Source organism: Sciurus carolinensis, chromosome 17 (assembly GCF_902686445.1).
Source record: "Sciurus carolinensis chromosome 17, mSciCar1.2, whole genome shotgun sequence".
NCBI lineage: Eukaryota > Metazoa > Chordata > Mammalia > Rodentia > Sciuridae > Sciurus > Sciurus carolinensis.
In genome coordinates, this window is record NC_062229.1 from 9,172,760 (window position 1) to 9,187,582 (window position 14,823).

The following is a 14,823-nucleotide window of genomic DNA, read 5'->3' on the forward strand; positions in this document are numbered from 1 at the left end:
GGACTCAATTTGGAACTTTCCCTGGTTCAAAATTCCTCAGCTATAAATAAGAGCCTTTATATTCAGAAAAACAAGGAAACAATATTACTAGATATTATAAAAAGGAAAAAAAATAAAAGCAAAGAACTGTCTTCCATACCAGATTGTTTACTGAGGTTGAATGGATTTGGTAGAAGTAATCCTGGCTAAAATTTAGGATATTCAACAGTGTTTCTCAAGGTTCAATTGTCTTTAATTATTAAATGGTGAAGTGTGCACTAATGTCACATTTGTGGTCATTGGAGTACATAGCTCTAGCATTTCAATAAATCATATATTTCCATATTTGAAGAGTTCCAAAGTCAAGGTTAGAAGGTGTATGTTAAAATACTTTTGAAAGACAAACAAGATTTCCCTGAGTACTAACATTCAAAAGAGAGAATTCAAAAAACCCCACGAATGATGAAAAACTTCTGGGAACTAATTGGAGCACATTTGTTTTCTGAACTGTAAACATTTAACTTAGTATTTAGATAATGCTAGGACTGCATGACAAACAAACAAAGTCAATGAAAATTGTACTATGCTCCTAGCATAATGTGCACTAGACTGCTTCTCCATTTCCTTTAATTAGAATGACTTATTTTTTTTCTTAAAGAGGAAGAGATATTTCTTAGCCTCTATTTTGTTTTTCTTAAGCGAAAGGGTTGTTGGGCTGGGGGTGTAGCTCAGTGGCAGAGAGCTTGCCTAGCCTGTGTGAGGCACTGTGTTGGATCCTTAGCACCACATAAAGATAAATAAATAAAATAAAGGTTTATGTAAAAAAGGATGGACTGTAATTCCACTGTGATCATGGATTTGATTCCTCCATATTCTTTGTCTTTATAACATTGTTCAGTTGAGGGCCTCTGAAGTTGGTGTGTATATATAGAGGTGAACAGCACATAAAATTAAAAATTCAAAGACACTTGGGTTTGCTAAAAGTGAGGAAATACAGCTGAATATTTATGAAATGTGAATAATTTACTTGTGAATATTTTAATTCAAAAATATACAGTGATGACTGCCTTTCATTTTTTTTTCATTTTACCAACGTTCTTTTCTTTAGCAAAAGTTGTCCAAGCAACATGTACCTACAAAATTTAACAGAAGTCTCAGAATTCCATCTCCTGGGACTATCTGAGGATCCAGAACTGCAGCCCATCATCTTTGGACTGTTCCTGTGCATGTACCTGATCACAGTACTTGGGAACCTGCTCATCATCCTGGCTGTCAGCTCTGACTCCCACCTCCACACCCCCATGTACTTCTTTCTCTCTATTCTTTCTTTATCTGACATTGGTTTTATCTCTACCACAGTCCCAAAGATGATTGTGGACATCCTAACTCATAGCAGAGTCATCTCCTACAGGGGATGCCTGACACAGATGTCTATTTTCACTTTTTTTGGATGCATGGATGATCTGCTTCTTAGCATTATGGCCTATGACCGGTATGTGGCCATCTGTCACCCCCTACATTACTTAGTCATCATGAAACCTAGCTTCTGTAGCTCCTTAGTATTGCTGTCTATTTTAGCTAGCCTTTTGGAAGCCCTCCTGCACATTGTGATTGTGTTACAAATTACCTGCTTCAAGGATGTAGACATTTTTAACTTCTTCTGTGACCCTTCTCAGCTTCTCAACCTTTCTTCGTATGACACCTTTGCCAGCAACATAGTCATGTATTTGGGTGCTGCTGTGTTTGGATTTTTTCCAATCTCAGGAATTCTTTTCTCTTATTATAAGATTGTTTCCTCCATTCTGAGGATCCCGTCACCAGGTGGGAAGTACAAAGCCTTCTCCACCTGTGGGTCTCACCTGGCAGTTGTTTGCTTATATTTTGGAACAGGTAGTGGAGCATATCTGGGTACATCAGTGTCATCTTCTCCCAGTAAGAGTGCAGTGGCCTCGGTGGTGTACATGGTGGTTGCCCCTATGTTGAACCCCTTCATCTACAGCCTGAGGAACCAAGACATTAAAAGCACTCTGCTTAGGCTCCACAGCAGGACAATCTAGTCTCAAAATTTGTTGCCTGCATTTGGAATGGAGGCTGGAAAATGCAGCAAAACTAATCATCAAGGTTGGTAAACCCTGCCTCCTTGGGCAAACTTCTTGTATAGGGTAATGGATTATATTTCTCAGCAGATTTTATATTAGAATAATTATTGCCAGGTTGCAGGGAAAAATGGGAAATTTTAAACTGGGTACAATGTTTCCATCGAAGAAGATGAAGTTTCTAAAGATGAATGATAATGATGGTAGTAAAATAACATGAATTCAATTGATGCCACTGAGTTTTACACCCAAGAGGTGTCAAGATGGGAACTTTGTGCTATGTTTATTTGACCAGAACAAACAATGGGGAAAAAAAGCTGATGAATATTTATTAAAAAATGAAATCAAGGAAGAAATTGACATGAATGATGTGTATAGTTCACAGGAGCTTCCTGAATCGATGAAAGTATGAAAACCTTTGTGAACCTTCATTTTCTCTTCTTCCTTCATAATATTAGGCAGTCCTTAGAGTTTGTGATAACAAGGACCAAATTGACTAATTATGCTCTCTGTGCAGTGAGCCTCCAAAGTCATAAAATAGTCAATATTTATCTTGTGCCTCCAGCCTCAATTGGAGGCTGAAATCCATCAGCTCCATACCTGGTTTCTTCTTCCACAGTTTTCTACGCTGGGAAGCTACTATCTGACACTATTCCCATCAATTCTGAGGACAGAGCATGGATCCTGCACCCTCAGATGGAGAATCCATGACCATACCAGAGCGCAAAGTTAGACTGATATACTTCATAATAGCTGGCACATCTTACCCATGAGGTTCTTGATAGCCTCACCACTTTGCAACTAGTTTGTCTCTTCAATTTCATGAATATTATAGCCTCCCATGGGTTGTGAGTTGGCTGGGGTGTTTTGATTTGCATTTCCCTATGACTTATGGAGCTTCTTTTCATGTGCTGTTGACAGTGTATGAATCTGTGAAGGAATGTCTTCTAAATTGACACATGTTTGGCAATCTGGATTGATTGTACTTTCCTTTTTTTTAAATATTATTTTGTTTTAGTTGAGGACACAATACCTTTATTTTATTTTATTTTTTTATTTGGTGTTGAGGATTGAACCCAGTGCCTCATTTATGCCAGGCAATCACTCTACCACTGAGCCACAAACCAGTCCCTGTACTTTTATTTCAGATCTGCAAAATCCCTTATATATTCTGGATAAAGGGCCTAATCAGATGTGCATTTCCCAAACATTTCCTCCATTCTTTAGGATGTTTGTCTGGGTTTTGTTTGTACAATTTATTATCTGTATTCAGTACAATCCTCTCCATGAAGTTGTTCATCCTAACTGAAATTTTCTGTCCTTGGAAAAACATGTCTCTCCTCTCCCACTCCAGAGACTGGGCCAGTCAGCATTTTGCTGTTTCCATGAGTTTGACTTTCTCCCTATTTCAGAGCTCTATTTTTCTCTTTGCACATATTTAAGGTGCATTATAGTTGTACATAATGAGGAGATTCATTGTTGCAAATGTGCACACAAAAATATAGTTTGGTCAGTAACACTCCCCAGCCCTTTTCCCCTCCCTTCCCACCTCCTGCCCTCTGTTCCCTTTCCTCTTCTGATCTCCCTATGATTTTCATGAAATGCCAGTGAGTTTCACTTTTTAGATTCCACATGTAAGTGAGGTCAAGTGGTGTTTGTCTTTCCATTCCTGGCTCATTTGTCCTATAGCATTTCATACAGGTTCATCCATGTGGTAGAAAATGAAGGAAGGTCCTTCTTTTCATGCTTCAGTAGTGTTCTTTTGTGTATGTGAGCCACATCTGTACCTATAATTCTCACTATGGACACTTAGGTTGATTCTGTATCTTGGCTATTGTGACTAATGCCTCCTAAAAATGGGAATTCAGGTATCTCTTGAATATTCATTAAAGAGCTTTTGAATCTATACCCACTCCTGGAATTGCTGTAGCATAGGGTTGTTCTATTTTGAATTTCTGAAGAAACCTCATAGCATTTTCCATAATGGTTACACTAATTTACATTCCTACTAAGAGCACTTAATAATGCCTTTTCCATATGATCACCTACACTTGTCATTTGTTTTTTAAATATATTTATTCGTTCTGATTTTTCATATATGACCATAGAATGCATTTACCTTTTGATAAATCATATATAAATGGAGTGTAATTTTTCATGTTTCTGATTATACTTCATTTGCTTTTACGATGACAGTCATTTCAATGGGTATGAAGTGATATTGTGATTTATTGTTGCATTCCCCTGATGGATAGTGATGCTGAAAATTAATTTTTTTCACATTCTTCATGTTCATTTGTATGTTGTGTTTGAAAAATGTCAATTCAGATTCTATGTACTTTTTCCTTAAATTAAATTTATTTAGTGACTTATGAAAACATAAAGATAATACATTTTAATAGTGTAATATTGTATTTCAATATCTAATTACATATACTGTAGGTAAAGAGTAACTTTTAAAATTCATATTGTTACATTATAATTATGCATATAGTGACATGTAATTATGCATTATAATCCATCAATATACATTACACATCATTGTGACATGTTCATACTTGCACATAATATAATGTGATTGAGTTAATTCTTCTGTACCTTCCTTCACCCTTCCTTCCTCCATCATGCAGATGAATTTCTTGGACTCTAATGGTCTCCCTTTTATTTTCATGCTAGAGAGAAAAATGATTAATAACTTCTAAGTTCTGTTTTCTTTTCCTTTCAATATACACCCAGGAGTGGCATTGCTTGACATTTTCTCAGGAAGGATGGTCATGAAAATCTATTGAACATGAAATGTGGATACTCAAACCTGGACTTTGGAGCCTTCCCTGGTGCTAGAATTCTCACCTGTAAATAAAGGAATTATAACAGAAAAACAATGAAGCAGTATGAGCAGCAGCCTGTTACAGAACACTGCATAAAGAAGCAAAAAACAAAGATGTTTAATTGAGTTGTATTGGGTGGAGACAAATTAATCTGTATAAAATAAAATTTTCTAAAGTGTTTCCTAGCACGTCTTCATATTTTTAAACTTTGGCATGTGCAGTGCACACTAATGTCAGCCTTGTGGTGGGTGATGTCATTCATCATGTAGATATATATATACATGTATATGTATATTTTTGGCACTGGGGATTGAACTCAGGGGCACTGAACCACTGATACACATTCCCTGCCTTGCTTTGTATTTCATCTAGACATCAGGTCTCACTAGGTTGCTTAGCACCTCCCCATTCCTGAGGCTGGCTTTCAACTCAGGATCCTCCTGCCTCAGCTTCCTGAGATGCTGGGATTACAGGTATGCACCACCATGCTCAGCTTCATCATGCACATTAACCTAACCATATTTGTCAAAATTGAAATCCACCGGACTGGGGAGCTAGCTCAGTTGGTAGAGTGCTTGCCTGTCAAGCACTAGACCTTGGTTTCAATCCCACCACATTAAAAAAAAAAACAAAACGATATCCACCAAAGTCAAGGCTGGTAGTAATGGAGTGAATGACTCTGAAGAAAAGCAGTATTTGAGTAAGCATTACATTCACAAAGGAGAGAAATGAGTCACACCAAATAATGATGGATATCATAGAATGTAATGGCTATATAGCAATACTTTCTCCTTGTGAGTCATCATAACTAGTGTTCAAATAATACAGTGTGATTATAAATACTTTATGTCAATAGAATATAGTTCATTATCTTGGTATAAAAGTAACTAAATATAACTGATGTAATTTCTTTTAATCAGATCATTTTTTTCTTAAAGTGGGAAACATACTTTCAATTTTCCACTTTTCTTAAATGACTAGGCTATATTTTACTGTGAATATGGACTTGTTGAGTGTCTATAAGTTAGATATGTACAGTAGCAAGTGAATGACACAGAAGCCAATAATGAAAGAGTTTCAGAAATATCTAGATGGTAAAAAATGAGAAATATATACTAACAGTAAATGGATTTCAAGTACGAATTCTTGTGAATTCTTGAGTTCAAAATATATAAAGATTGTTGAATGCTTGATTGTTTCATTTTTGCAATTCTCTTTTCTTTGCAAAAGTTGTGCAAGCAATATATAACTACAAAACCTACCACGTGTCTCAGAATCCCATCTCCTGGGACTCTCAGAAGATGTAGGGTGTAGTCTGTCCCCTTTGGAGTATTTCTGTTCATGTACCTGGTCATTCTTCTTGGGAACCAGCTCGTCATCCTGGTGGTCAACTATGACTCCCACCTCCAAACCCCCATGTACTTATTTCTCTCCAGCCTGTCCTTGGCTGATGTTAGTGTCATCTCCACTATGGTCCAGGATGATTGTGGGCATCCAATATTACATTACAGACATCTCCTTTGCAGGCCACCTGACACAGATCTCTCTCTCTCTTTCAGTACCAGGGATTGAAACCCAGGCGTGTTAAACCATCAAGCTACATACCCAGGCCACATTTACATTTATTAGACACAGGGTCTTGCTGAGTTACTCAGGGCCTCACTAAGCTGCTCAGGCTGGTTCTGAACTCCCAATCCTCCTTCCTCAGACTCCTGAGTCATTGGACTGCACGTGTGAGGCAGGGTGTTTCTCTCTCTCTCTCTCTCTGTCTCTCTCTCTCTCTCTCCCTCTGTCTTTTTTTTTTTTTTTAATTAGAGAGGATTAGCATGTGATCATGATGAACTATGACAAGATGCGGCCATCTGTTATCCCCCCAATTACCCAGTCATCAGAAACCCTCACTCTATGGTTTCCTAATTTTTATGTACAATTTAGGTAGCCTCTTGGGTCTCTTGCTGCACAACTGGCAGACTTTACAACTTACCTCCTTCCAGAAAGTGGAAGTTTCTAGAGTCTTCTGTTTCTCAAGTTAAGTTTTCCTGTTCTGTCAACATCACCATGCACACAGTCATGTATTTTGTTGGTGGTGCAATAGTTTTTGTTGTTGGGTGTTTTTATTTTGTTGTTGTTATTTTTTTTCTTAAGTATTTCTTTTCTCTTATTATAGAGTTATTCTAGTAATCTGCGACTCCCACTATCAGGTGAGATGAATAAAATCATAACTACCTGTGGATCTCACTTGTCTATTTTATACTTATTTTATTCAACAGTTCTTGAAATGTATCTAGTTTAGCTGCATCACATTCTCCCAGAAAAAATGTGGGGGCTTCAGTGATGAATCCCTTCACCTAAATTCCAAGGAACTGGGATATAAAACATGCCAGAGGAGGCATCACAGCAGGACAGTTCAATCTCAGGATGTGTGACTTCCATTTGTAATGTAACGTAGGACAATAAAGGTAGAAACTGAAAATCTAGAACTATAAATCCTGCTTCCTTGGTCACAAAGCTTTTTTAGTATAAAGACTTTAATTTCTCCTAAGGGGGATATCCAGGGTTGGGCTGGGAGAAATAGAAAGTTTTTGAAATGCATACCAACATTTGGATTGAGCAGATGAAATATTTATGAACGTGGTTCTTGGTGATGGTTGTACAATTATGTAAATGTAATTAATGCCATCAACTATGAACTTAACAATGGTTAAAAAGGTAACCATTGTTTTGCTTTTATATTTTACCAAAAGAAAGTGGAAGTAAGAGAAAATGAAAAAAGAAAATAAACTATGTGGAGAGTGCACAGGATCTCTCTCCTGAGTATAGGAAGAGCCCAGGAACTTTTGGTAGACATTAATATTCTCTTCTTCTCTCTCTACTAAGATTAGGAAGTCCCTAGAGATTATGAAAGCATGGACCAATTTGACTAATTGCTAGGTCTATGCACAGAGCCTCCAAGGTCATTTGATAGTAAATAATGAGCCAGTGCCTCCAGCCATTCAGGGTGTGCCAAGTCCAGTGGGTTCCATGACTGTGTGTCCTCTCAATTGCTGTCTGCATTTGGAAGCTCCTATCTTATACTGTATTTATCCCAATCCTGAGGAAAGGCTGAGGTATCCCTAGGCACCAGCAGAACAGGGGTATTGGATTTGCAGTTTTCATCATAACAGAGCAGAGAAGCAGCATGATCCTGTAAGTGCTGAGGGAGGGGATGGGTGGTAGAAGGACAATGGGAAGCATTGTGCACTCATCAAGGGAATAAGCACGATGGTTTGTGCAGCCAGATGGTGGGATACCAATGTTCAAATATTCAACTGTAAGATCGATGGAATTTGTGTTCTTGGTTTTAGTGGGGTGTTTCCCAAGAATCTCATTCTACATTGTGTTTTCCTTCCACACTGGTCCTACTTCCAAGAGACATCTCACCATTGAGAGCAGAAATGAGTCTCTCTAAACTCCAAAATGCATGTGAACATGATGATATTGAGAAGGAAGTGACAGCAATCCCCACATCTTGAACCATTATGAGGGTTTTCTTAATGTGCAGCTTGAAGCTTTGTGTTCTATTTGTCTTATATTATTTCATCTGCATGATCTTCCTCAATGTATAGGTTATTATAGCCCAGGAAAGGGAAAGAGCACAGCATTTTGTTTACCTTGTGCCAACTTGTTAGGAAGCAAAGAGTGAAGCCTGGTTGAACTGGGCTGGCTAAGTATGGACACAGGGAATTTTGGTAGGAGAATCCTGAAAGGTTGTCCCCTTGGCCACACATCTAAACAGTTTGCTCTACAGTCTCTCTGGGAATACTTGTTGCTCACTGTGTTCTTCTCTTTGGGGCTTCAGGTAGACCCCAGGGCAGAGCAATAGTTTTCACCTCCCACATCAATGATAGAAAGAGTGGCTAAGATTGCATGCAAAGGAGAGAGAAAGCAGGCATAGAGTCACAGCAGTTCTCAGTCTTCCCCACGTACTGGATACCCCTGTGGCTGTGCCCATTCTCCTCTGCCCTTTTAATTAGCTCACTCATTCTCAAAAGCAGGCACAAATTCAGGTCTTTATTTTGTTCCTACTTGGAAAATAGGAGGGAGTGTTAAAATATACCTTTGATGTGTTATAAATCTGTATCTCTCCAAAACTTTCTGATGGTCGAAAAAAAAAAATCACTGCATTGGATGCAGGTACTTACAATTTAATTGTGAATGCTCCCAGGTCCACTTATTCCTTCTGCAACTTAGGGCATGTTGTTAGTATCTCTGAGATTCAGCATTGTCATCACATGGATCCCTTGGTGGTAAAACTGCTTTGTATAAGGAAAGGTATTTTACCTATGTGATCAACACATGACAAAAGCATTAAGTAAAATCAAAGCAAATTTTATATTTATCATTAAAAATAAGTTTAACTTCAAAGTTTTCAGCTAATATATCCTATGACATGGAGTTATGGTTTATAGATTTCCTATTTCTATAAGGGGAGTTTTATGTTTCTTTATGGAAGTATATCATATACTTTGGGAGAGGAATGACTAATGACTAACTCTCTCATTTGAAGTAGTGCAGAGACTATGCCTTTCTTGGGACATAGGAGCCATTCCAAAAAACTCTGTTAAATATTGAGTAGACCAGCCATGGTTCACAAAACTGGCCATAATCACTGTGGCTTCAGCATGCTTGGCAATTCCCTGTCTGCACTTTTGTCCCTTTCAGGAATGTCCCATAAACCAGAGGCAAATAGCTCATGCTCATGTCTATTTTATGGACACATAACCCCTGCAATTCAAATCAGCAGCTTCTACAACATCTTTGATAAATCAAAGAGAATGGCAGAGATTTTCATGGGTTTAAAGGAGAAAATGAGGCAGACAGAGAAGAGACAGGAAAACATGTTTGTGCTGAAATATTTTTGAAAGTTTCACATGATTCCAGGCTCTTAGTGCCCTTTTACATTTGCATTAATCAGTAAACCTACTATTTGCACAATAATTGAATTATTTAATTAAGACACCATAAACAATACATTTGTATTAATTTCTAGTCTTCCCTTAGGTGCCACATGTGCTATTGAGTGGGATTTTATTCTCTCTGTGCCTGTTGTAGAATAAGCACACAGAGGTGCACAGATTTATACACATTCCACTCAGAGAAGTAGGTTAAATTCATGGGAATAAAATGTTCTTCAACCTCTTCCTGTCTCAAGGTGCTGCCTCCTCTACTATATCAATGGAAATATTATTCCCTATGCAAGATGAAATTGGTTTATGACTTCTCATGGAAGAATTATTCCCAGAAAAGACTCCAGGGATGTTTTTGGTAGTAAGAATAAGAAGATAAGAAGAGGATGCAGCCAGGGGTGAGGTTGGTGGTGCACACCTGTAATCCCAGCACTCAGGATGCTGGGGCAGGAAGAGCGGAAATTCATAGTCAGTCTCAGCAGGCCCTAAGCAACTTAGCATCTCTAAATAAAAAACCAAAAAGCACTGAGGACGTGGCTCACTGGTACAATCCCTGGTGTCAGAATAAAAAAATTTAAAAAGAGGAGGCAGACAATAATGATGATTTTTTTAATTGGGACAACAAATAGAGGTACTTAATAGTAAATTCATGATGGATCATGTTTTGGAAATTGAACCTCAATCCTCCATCCACATATTATGTGGAAATTCTTACCTCTGTGCTATGGAGAGAGGCACAAAAATTTATAAAGAATTGTTGTAATAATAAATTAAAATTAAGCATAAATTACCCTCAGGTAATGCTGTGCACAGCTAAAGCAATTTGATTAAATATGCATACTTAGACTGGAAATCACATGTCAATATAAACCAGTACATTACAGGGCCAATCAGTGTTTGTACTATAGGATATTTATATGAGCTTCAATGACTTTTTAGGTAAATGTTTTAAGATACTTTTTATGGATACATAATTCCATACTGACACGGGAATTCTGAAAGGAAGTTACAGCCACCACATTCATGTCAATATTTGCCTAGGCAGATCAGGTGTGCAGGAGAGTGGAGTCATGCAGTGAGAGTAAAAACACAAAGGTATTGGGTAGTAATTCCTAACTTAATAAAATACTGATTATGAAGCAAATATTACTAACTGATTTCATTTTCAAATTAGTTTTCAGATTTATTGACAGTAATAACTAGTAACATCAGTGCATCATTTCTAAATGCCAGGAAATATTCTATGCCACTGGTTCTCAACCTTGGTATAACAAAAGAAATCCACCAGAACTTCACTTGCAGGTTGTAAACAATCTGGGTTTGCTTTGAGGACAGAGTATCTGGGTGGTTTGAAATATCCACAGGTCAACATATTGTTAAGTATTTCAATATATGTGATGCACAATTTAAGGGATTTTTAATATTAAAAAATCACGTAAAGTAGGCCATTATTGTCCCCAGATTATAGATGACAAAACTCAGGTGCTTTTTCACATTGTTCCCTGAAATTTCTCCTTTGCATTGTTTCCTGATTAAATCATTAGTCAGCGAGAGCTGACAAAATAATGAGCCCAAGTTTCCTTCAGGGAACTGATGTAAGAAAATGCGACCCATGTATCAGGAAAGATTGATTTAAAATCTATTAACTATCTGGATGCTGTGGAGCATGCCTCTAATCTTAGTGACTTGGTAGGTTGAAGCAGGAGGATGGCAAATTTGAAGCAGCCTCAGGAATTCAGTGAGTCCCTGAGCAAATGAATGCGACTCTGTGAAAAAATAAAAAATAAAAAAAGGGGCTGGGGATATGGCTCCGTGTCAAAGTTCCCCTTGTTTCAATACCTGGGAACAAAATCAAAAACATATCTACAAAAAAATCTGAACTGTACCTAAGAAGCCTGGGACTCAAATTGGGACTTTTCCTGGTTCAAAATTCCTCAGCTATAAATAAGAGCCTTTATATTCAGAAAAACAATGAAACAATATTACTAGATATTATAAAAAGGAAAAAAAATTAAAAAGCAAAGAACTGTCTTCCATACCAGATAGTTTACTGAGGTTAAATGGATTTGATAGAAGTAATCCTGGCTAAAATTTAGGATATTCAAAACTGTCTCTCAAGGTTCCATTGTTTTTAATTATTAACAGGTGAGGTGTACACTAATGTCACATTTGTGGTCATTGATGTTACATAGCCTTAGCTTTTCAATAAGTCATATATTTCCATATTTGAAGAGCACCAAAGTCAAGGTTAGAAGGTATATATTAAAATTCTTTTGAAAGACAAAGAAGATTTCCCTGAGTACTAACATTCAAAAGAGAGAATTCAAAAAACCCCAAAAATGATGAAAAACTCCTGGGAACTAATTGGAGCACATTTATTTTCTGAACTCTAAACTTTTAACTTAGTATTTAGATAATGCTAGGACTGCATGACAAACACACAATGTCAATGAAAATTGTACTATGCTCCTAGCATAATGTGCACTAGACTGCTTCTCCATTTCCTTTAATTAGAATGACTTATTTTTCTCTTAAAGGGGAAGAGATATTTTTTAGCCTCTATTTTGTTTTTCTTAAGCGAATGGGTTGTTAGGCTGGGGGTGTAGCTCAGTGGGAGAGAGCTTGCCTAGCCTGTGTGAGGCACTGTGTTGGATCCTTAGCACCACATAAAGATAAATAAATAAAATAAAGGTTTATGTAAAAAAGGATGGACTGTAATTCACTGTGATCATGGATTTGATTCCTCCATATTCTTTGTCTTATAACATTGTTCAGTTGAGGGCCTCTGATGTAGGTATGTATATAAAGAGGTGAATAGCAAATAAAAATACAAATTCAAAGACATTTGGGTTTGCTAAAAGTGAGCAATACAGCTGAATATTTATGATACTGAAATGTGAATAATTTACTTGTGAATATTTTAATTCAAAAATATGCAGAGTGATGATTGCCTTTCTTTTTTTTTTTTTTTTTTTTTTTCATTTTACCAACGTTCTTTTCTTTGGCAAAAGTTGTCCAAGGAACAAGGACCTACAAAATTTAACAGAAGTCTCAGAATTCCATCTCCTGGGACTCTCTGAGGATCCAGAACTGCAGCCCATCCTCTTTGGACTGTTCCTGTCCATGTACCTGGTCACAGTGCTTGGGAACCTGCTCATCATCCTGGCTGTCAGCTCTGATTCCCATCTCCACACCCCCATGTACTTCTTCCTCTCTATTCTTTCTCTGTCTGACATTGGTTTTATCTCCACCACAGTACCAAAGATGATTGTGGACGTTCTAACTCATAGCAGAGTCATCTCCTATGGAGGCTGCCTGGCACAGATGTCTGCTTATTTTACTTTTGGATGCATGGATGATCTGCTTCTTGGTGTGATGGCCTATGACCGGTATGTGGCCATCTGTCACCCCCTGCACTACTTAGTCATCATGAAACCTCGCTTCTGTAGCTCCTTAGTATTGCTGTCTATTTTAGCTAGCCTTTTGGAAGCCCTCCTGCACATTGTGATTGTGTTACAAATTACCTGCTTCAAGGATGTAGATATTTTTAACTTCTTCTGTGACCCTTCTCAGCTTCTCAACCTTTCTTCGTATGACACCTTTGCCAGCAACATAGTCATGTATTTGGGTGCTGCTGTGTTTGGATTTTTTCCAATCTCAGGAATTCTTTTCTCTTATTATAAGATTGTTTCCTCCATTCTGAGGATCCCGTCACCAGGTGGGAAGTACAAAGCCTTCTCCACCTGTGGGTCTCACCTGGCAGTTGTTTGCTTATATTTTGGAACAGGTAGTGGAGCATATCTGGGTACATCAGTGTCATCTTCTCCCAGTAAGAGTGCAGTGGCCTCGGTGGTGTACATGGTGGTTGCCCCTATGTTGAACCCCTTCATCTACAGCCTGAGGAACTGAGACATTAAAAGCACTCTGCTTAGGCTCCACAGCAGGACAATCTAGTCTCAAAATTTGTTGCCTGCATTTGGAATGGAGGCTGGAAAATGCAGCAAAACTAATCATCAAGGTTGGTAAACCCTGCCTTCTTGGTCACACTTCTTGCATAGGGTAATGGATTTAATATCTCATCAGAATTTGTAGTAGAATGATTATTGCCATGTTGCAGAAGAAATAGGAAATTTTAAACTGGGTACAATGTTTCCATTCAAGAAGATGAAGTTTCTAAAGATGAATGATAATGATGGTAGTAAAATAACATGAATTTAATTGATGCCACTGAGTTTTACACCTAAGAGGTGTCAAGATGGGAACTTTTTGCTATGTTTATTTGACCAGAACAAACAATGTGAAAAAAAGCTGATGGATCTTTATTAAAAAAAAATAATAAAGGAAGAAATTGACATGAATGATGTGAATAGTACACAGGAGTTTCTTCCTGAATTGAAGGAAGTATGAAAACCTTTGTGAACCTTCATTTTCTCTTCTTCCTCCATAATATTAGGCAGTCAGAGTTTGTGATAACATGAGTCAAATTTGATTAATCATGACTTGTGTGCAGTGAGCTTCCAAAGTCATAAAATAGTCAATATTCATCTTGTGCCTCAGGCCTTAATTGGCGGCTGCAGTCTATCAGCTCCATACCTGGTTTCTTCTTCCACATTTTTCTATGTTGGGAAGCTTCTATCTGACACTATTCTCATCAGTTCTGAGGACAGAGCATGGATCCTGCACCCTCAGATGGAGAATCCATGACCATACAAGAGTGCACTACAAAGCTCCACCAATTCACTTCATAACACCTAGCATGTCTTACCTATGCGGGTCCTGATAGCCTCACCGCCTTGACAATAGTTTGTCTCTTCAATTTCATGAAAGTTATAGCCTCCCATGGGGTATAAGTTGGCTGAGATGCTTTTGATTTGCATTTCCCTATGACTTATGGAGCATCTTTTCATGTGCTGTAGGCAGTGTATAAATCTGTGAAGGAATGTCTTCTAAATTGACACATATTTGGCAACTGGA

At 37.7% G+C, this 14,823-nt stretch overlaps 1 protein-coding gene and 1 pseudogene across 1 annotated transcript; both read left to right on the plus strand.

The window, feature by feature from the left end:
• The first annotated feature begins 1,106 nt into the window (after nucleotides 1-1,106).
• LOC124967892 (olfactory receptor 7E24-like) lies at nucleotides 1,107-2,036 on the plus strand. The gene has a single exon (XM_047530340.1). It carries the CDS (start codon nucleotides 1,107-1,109, stop codon nucleotides 2,034-2,036), a length of 930 nt encoding a protein of 309 aa, XP_047386296.1.
• A 10,936-nt stretch (nucleotides 2,037-12,972) lies between these two features.
• Nucleotides 12,973-13,875, plus strand: LOC124967979 (putative gustatory receptor clone PTE01; annotated as a pseudogene).
• Nucleotides 13,876-14,823: the final 948 nt, after the last annotated feature.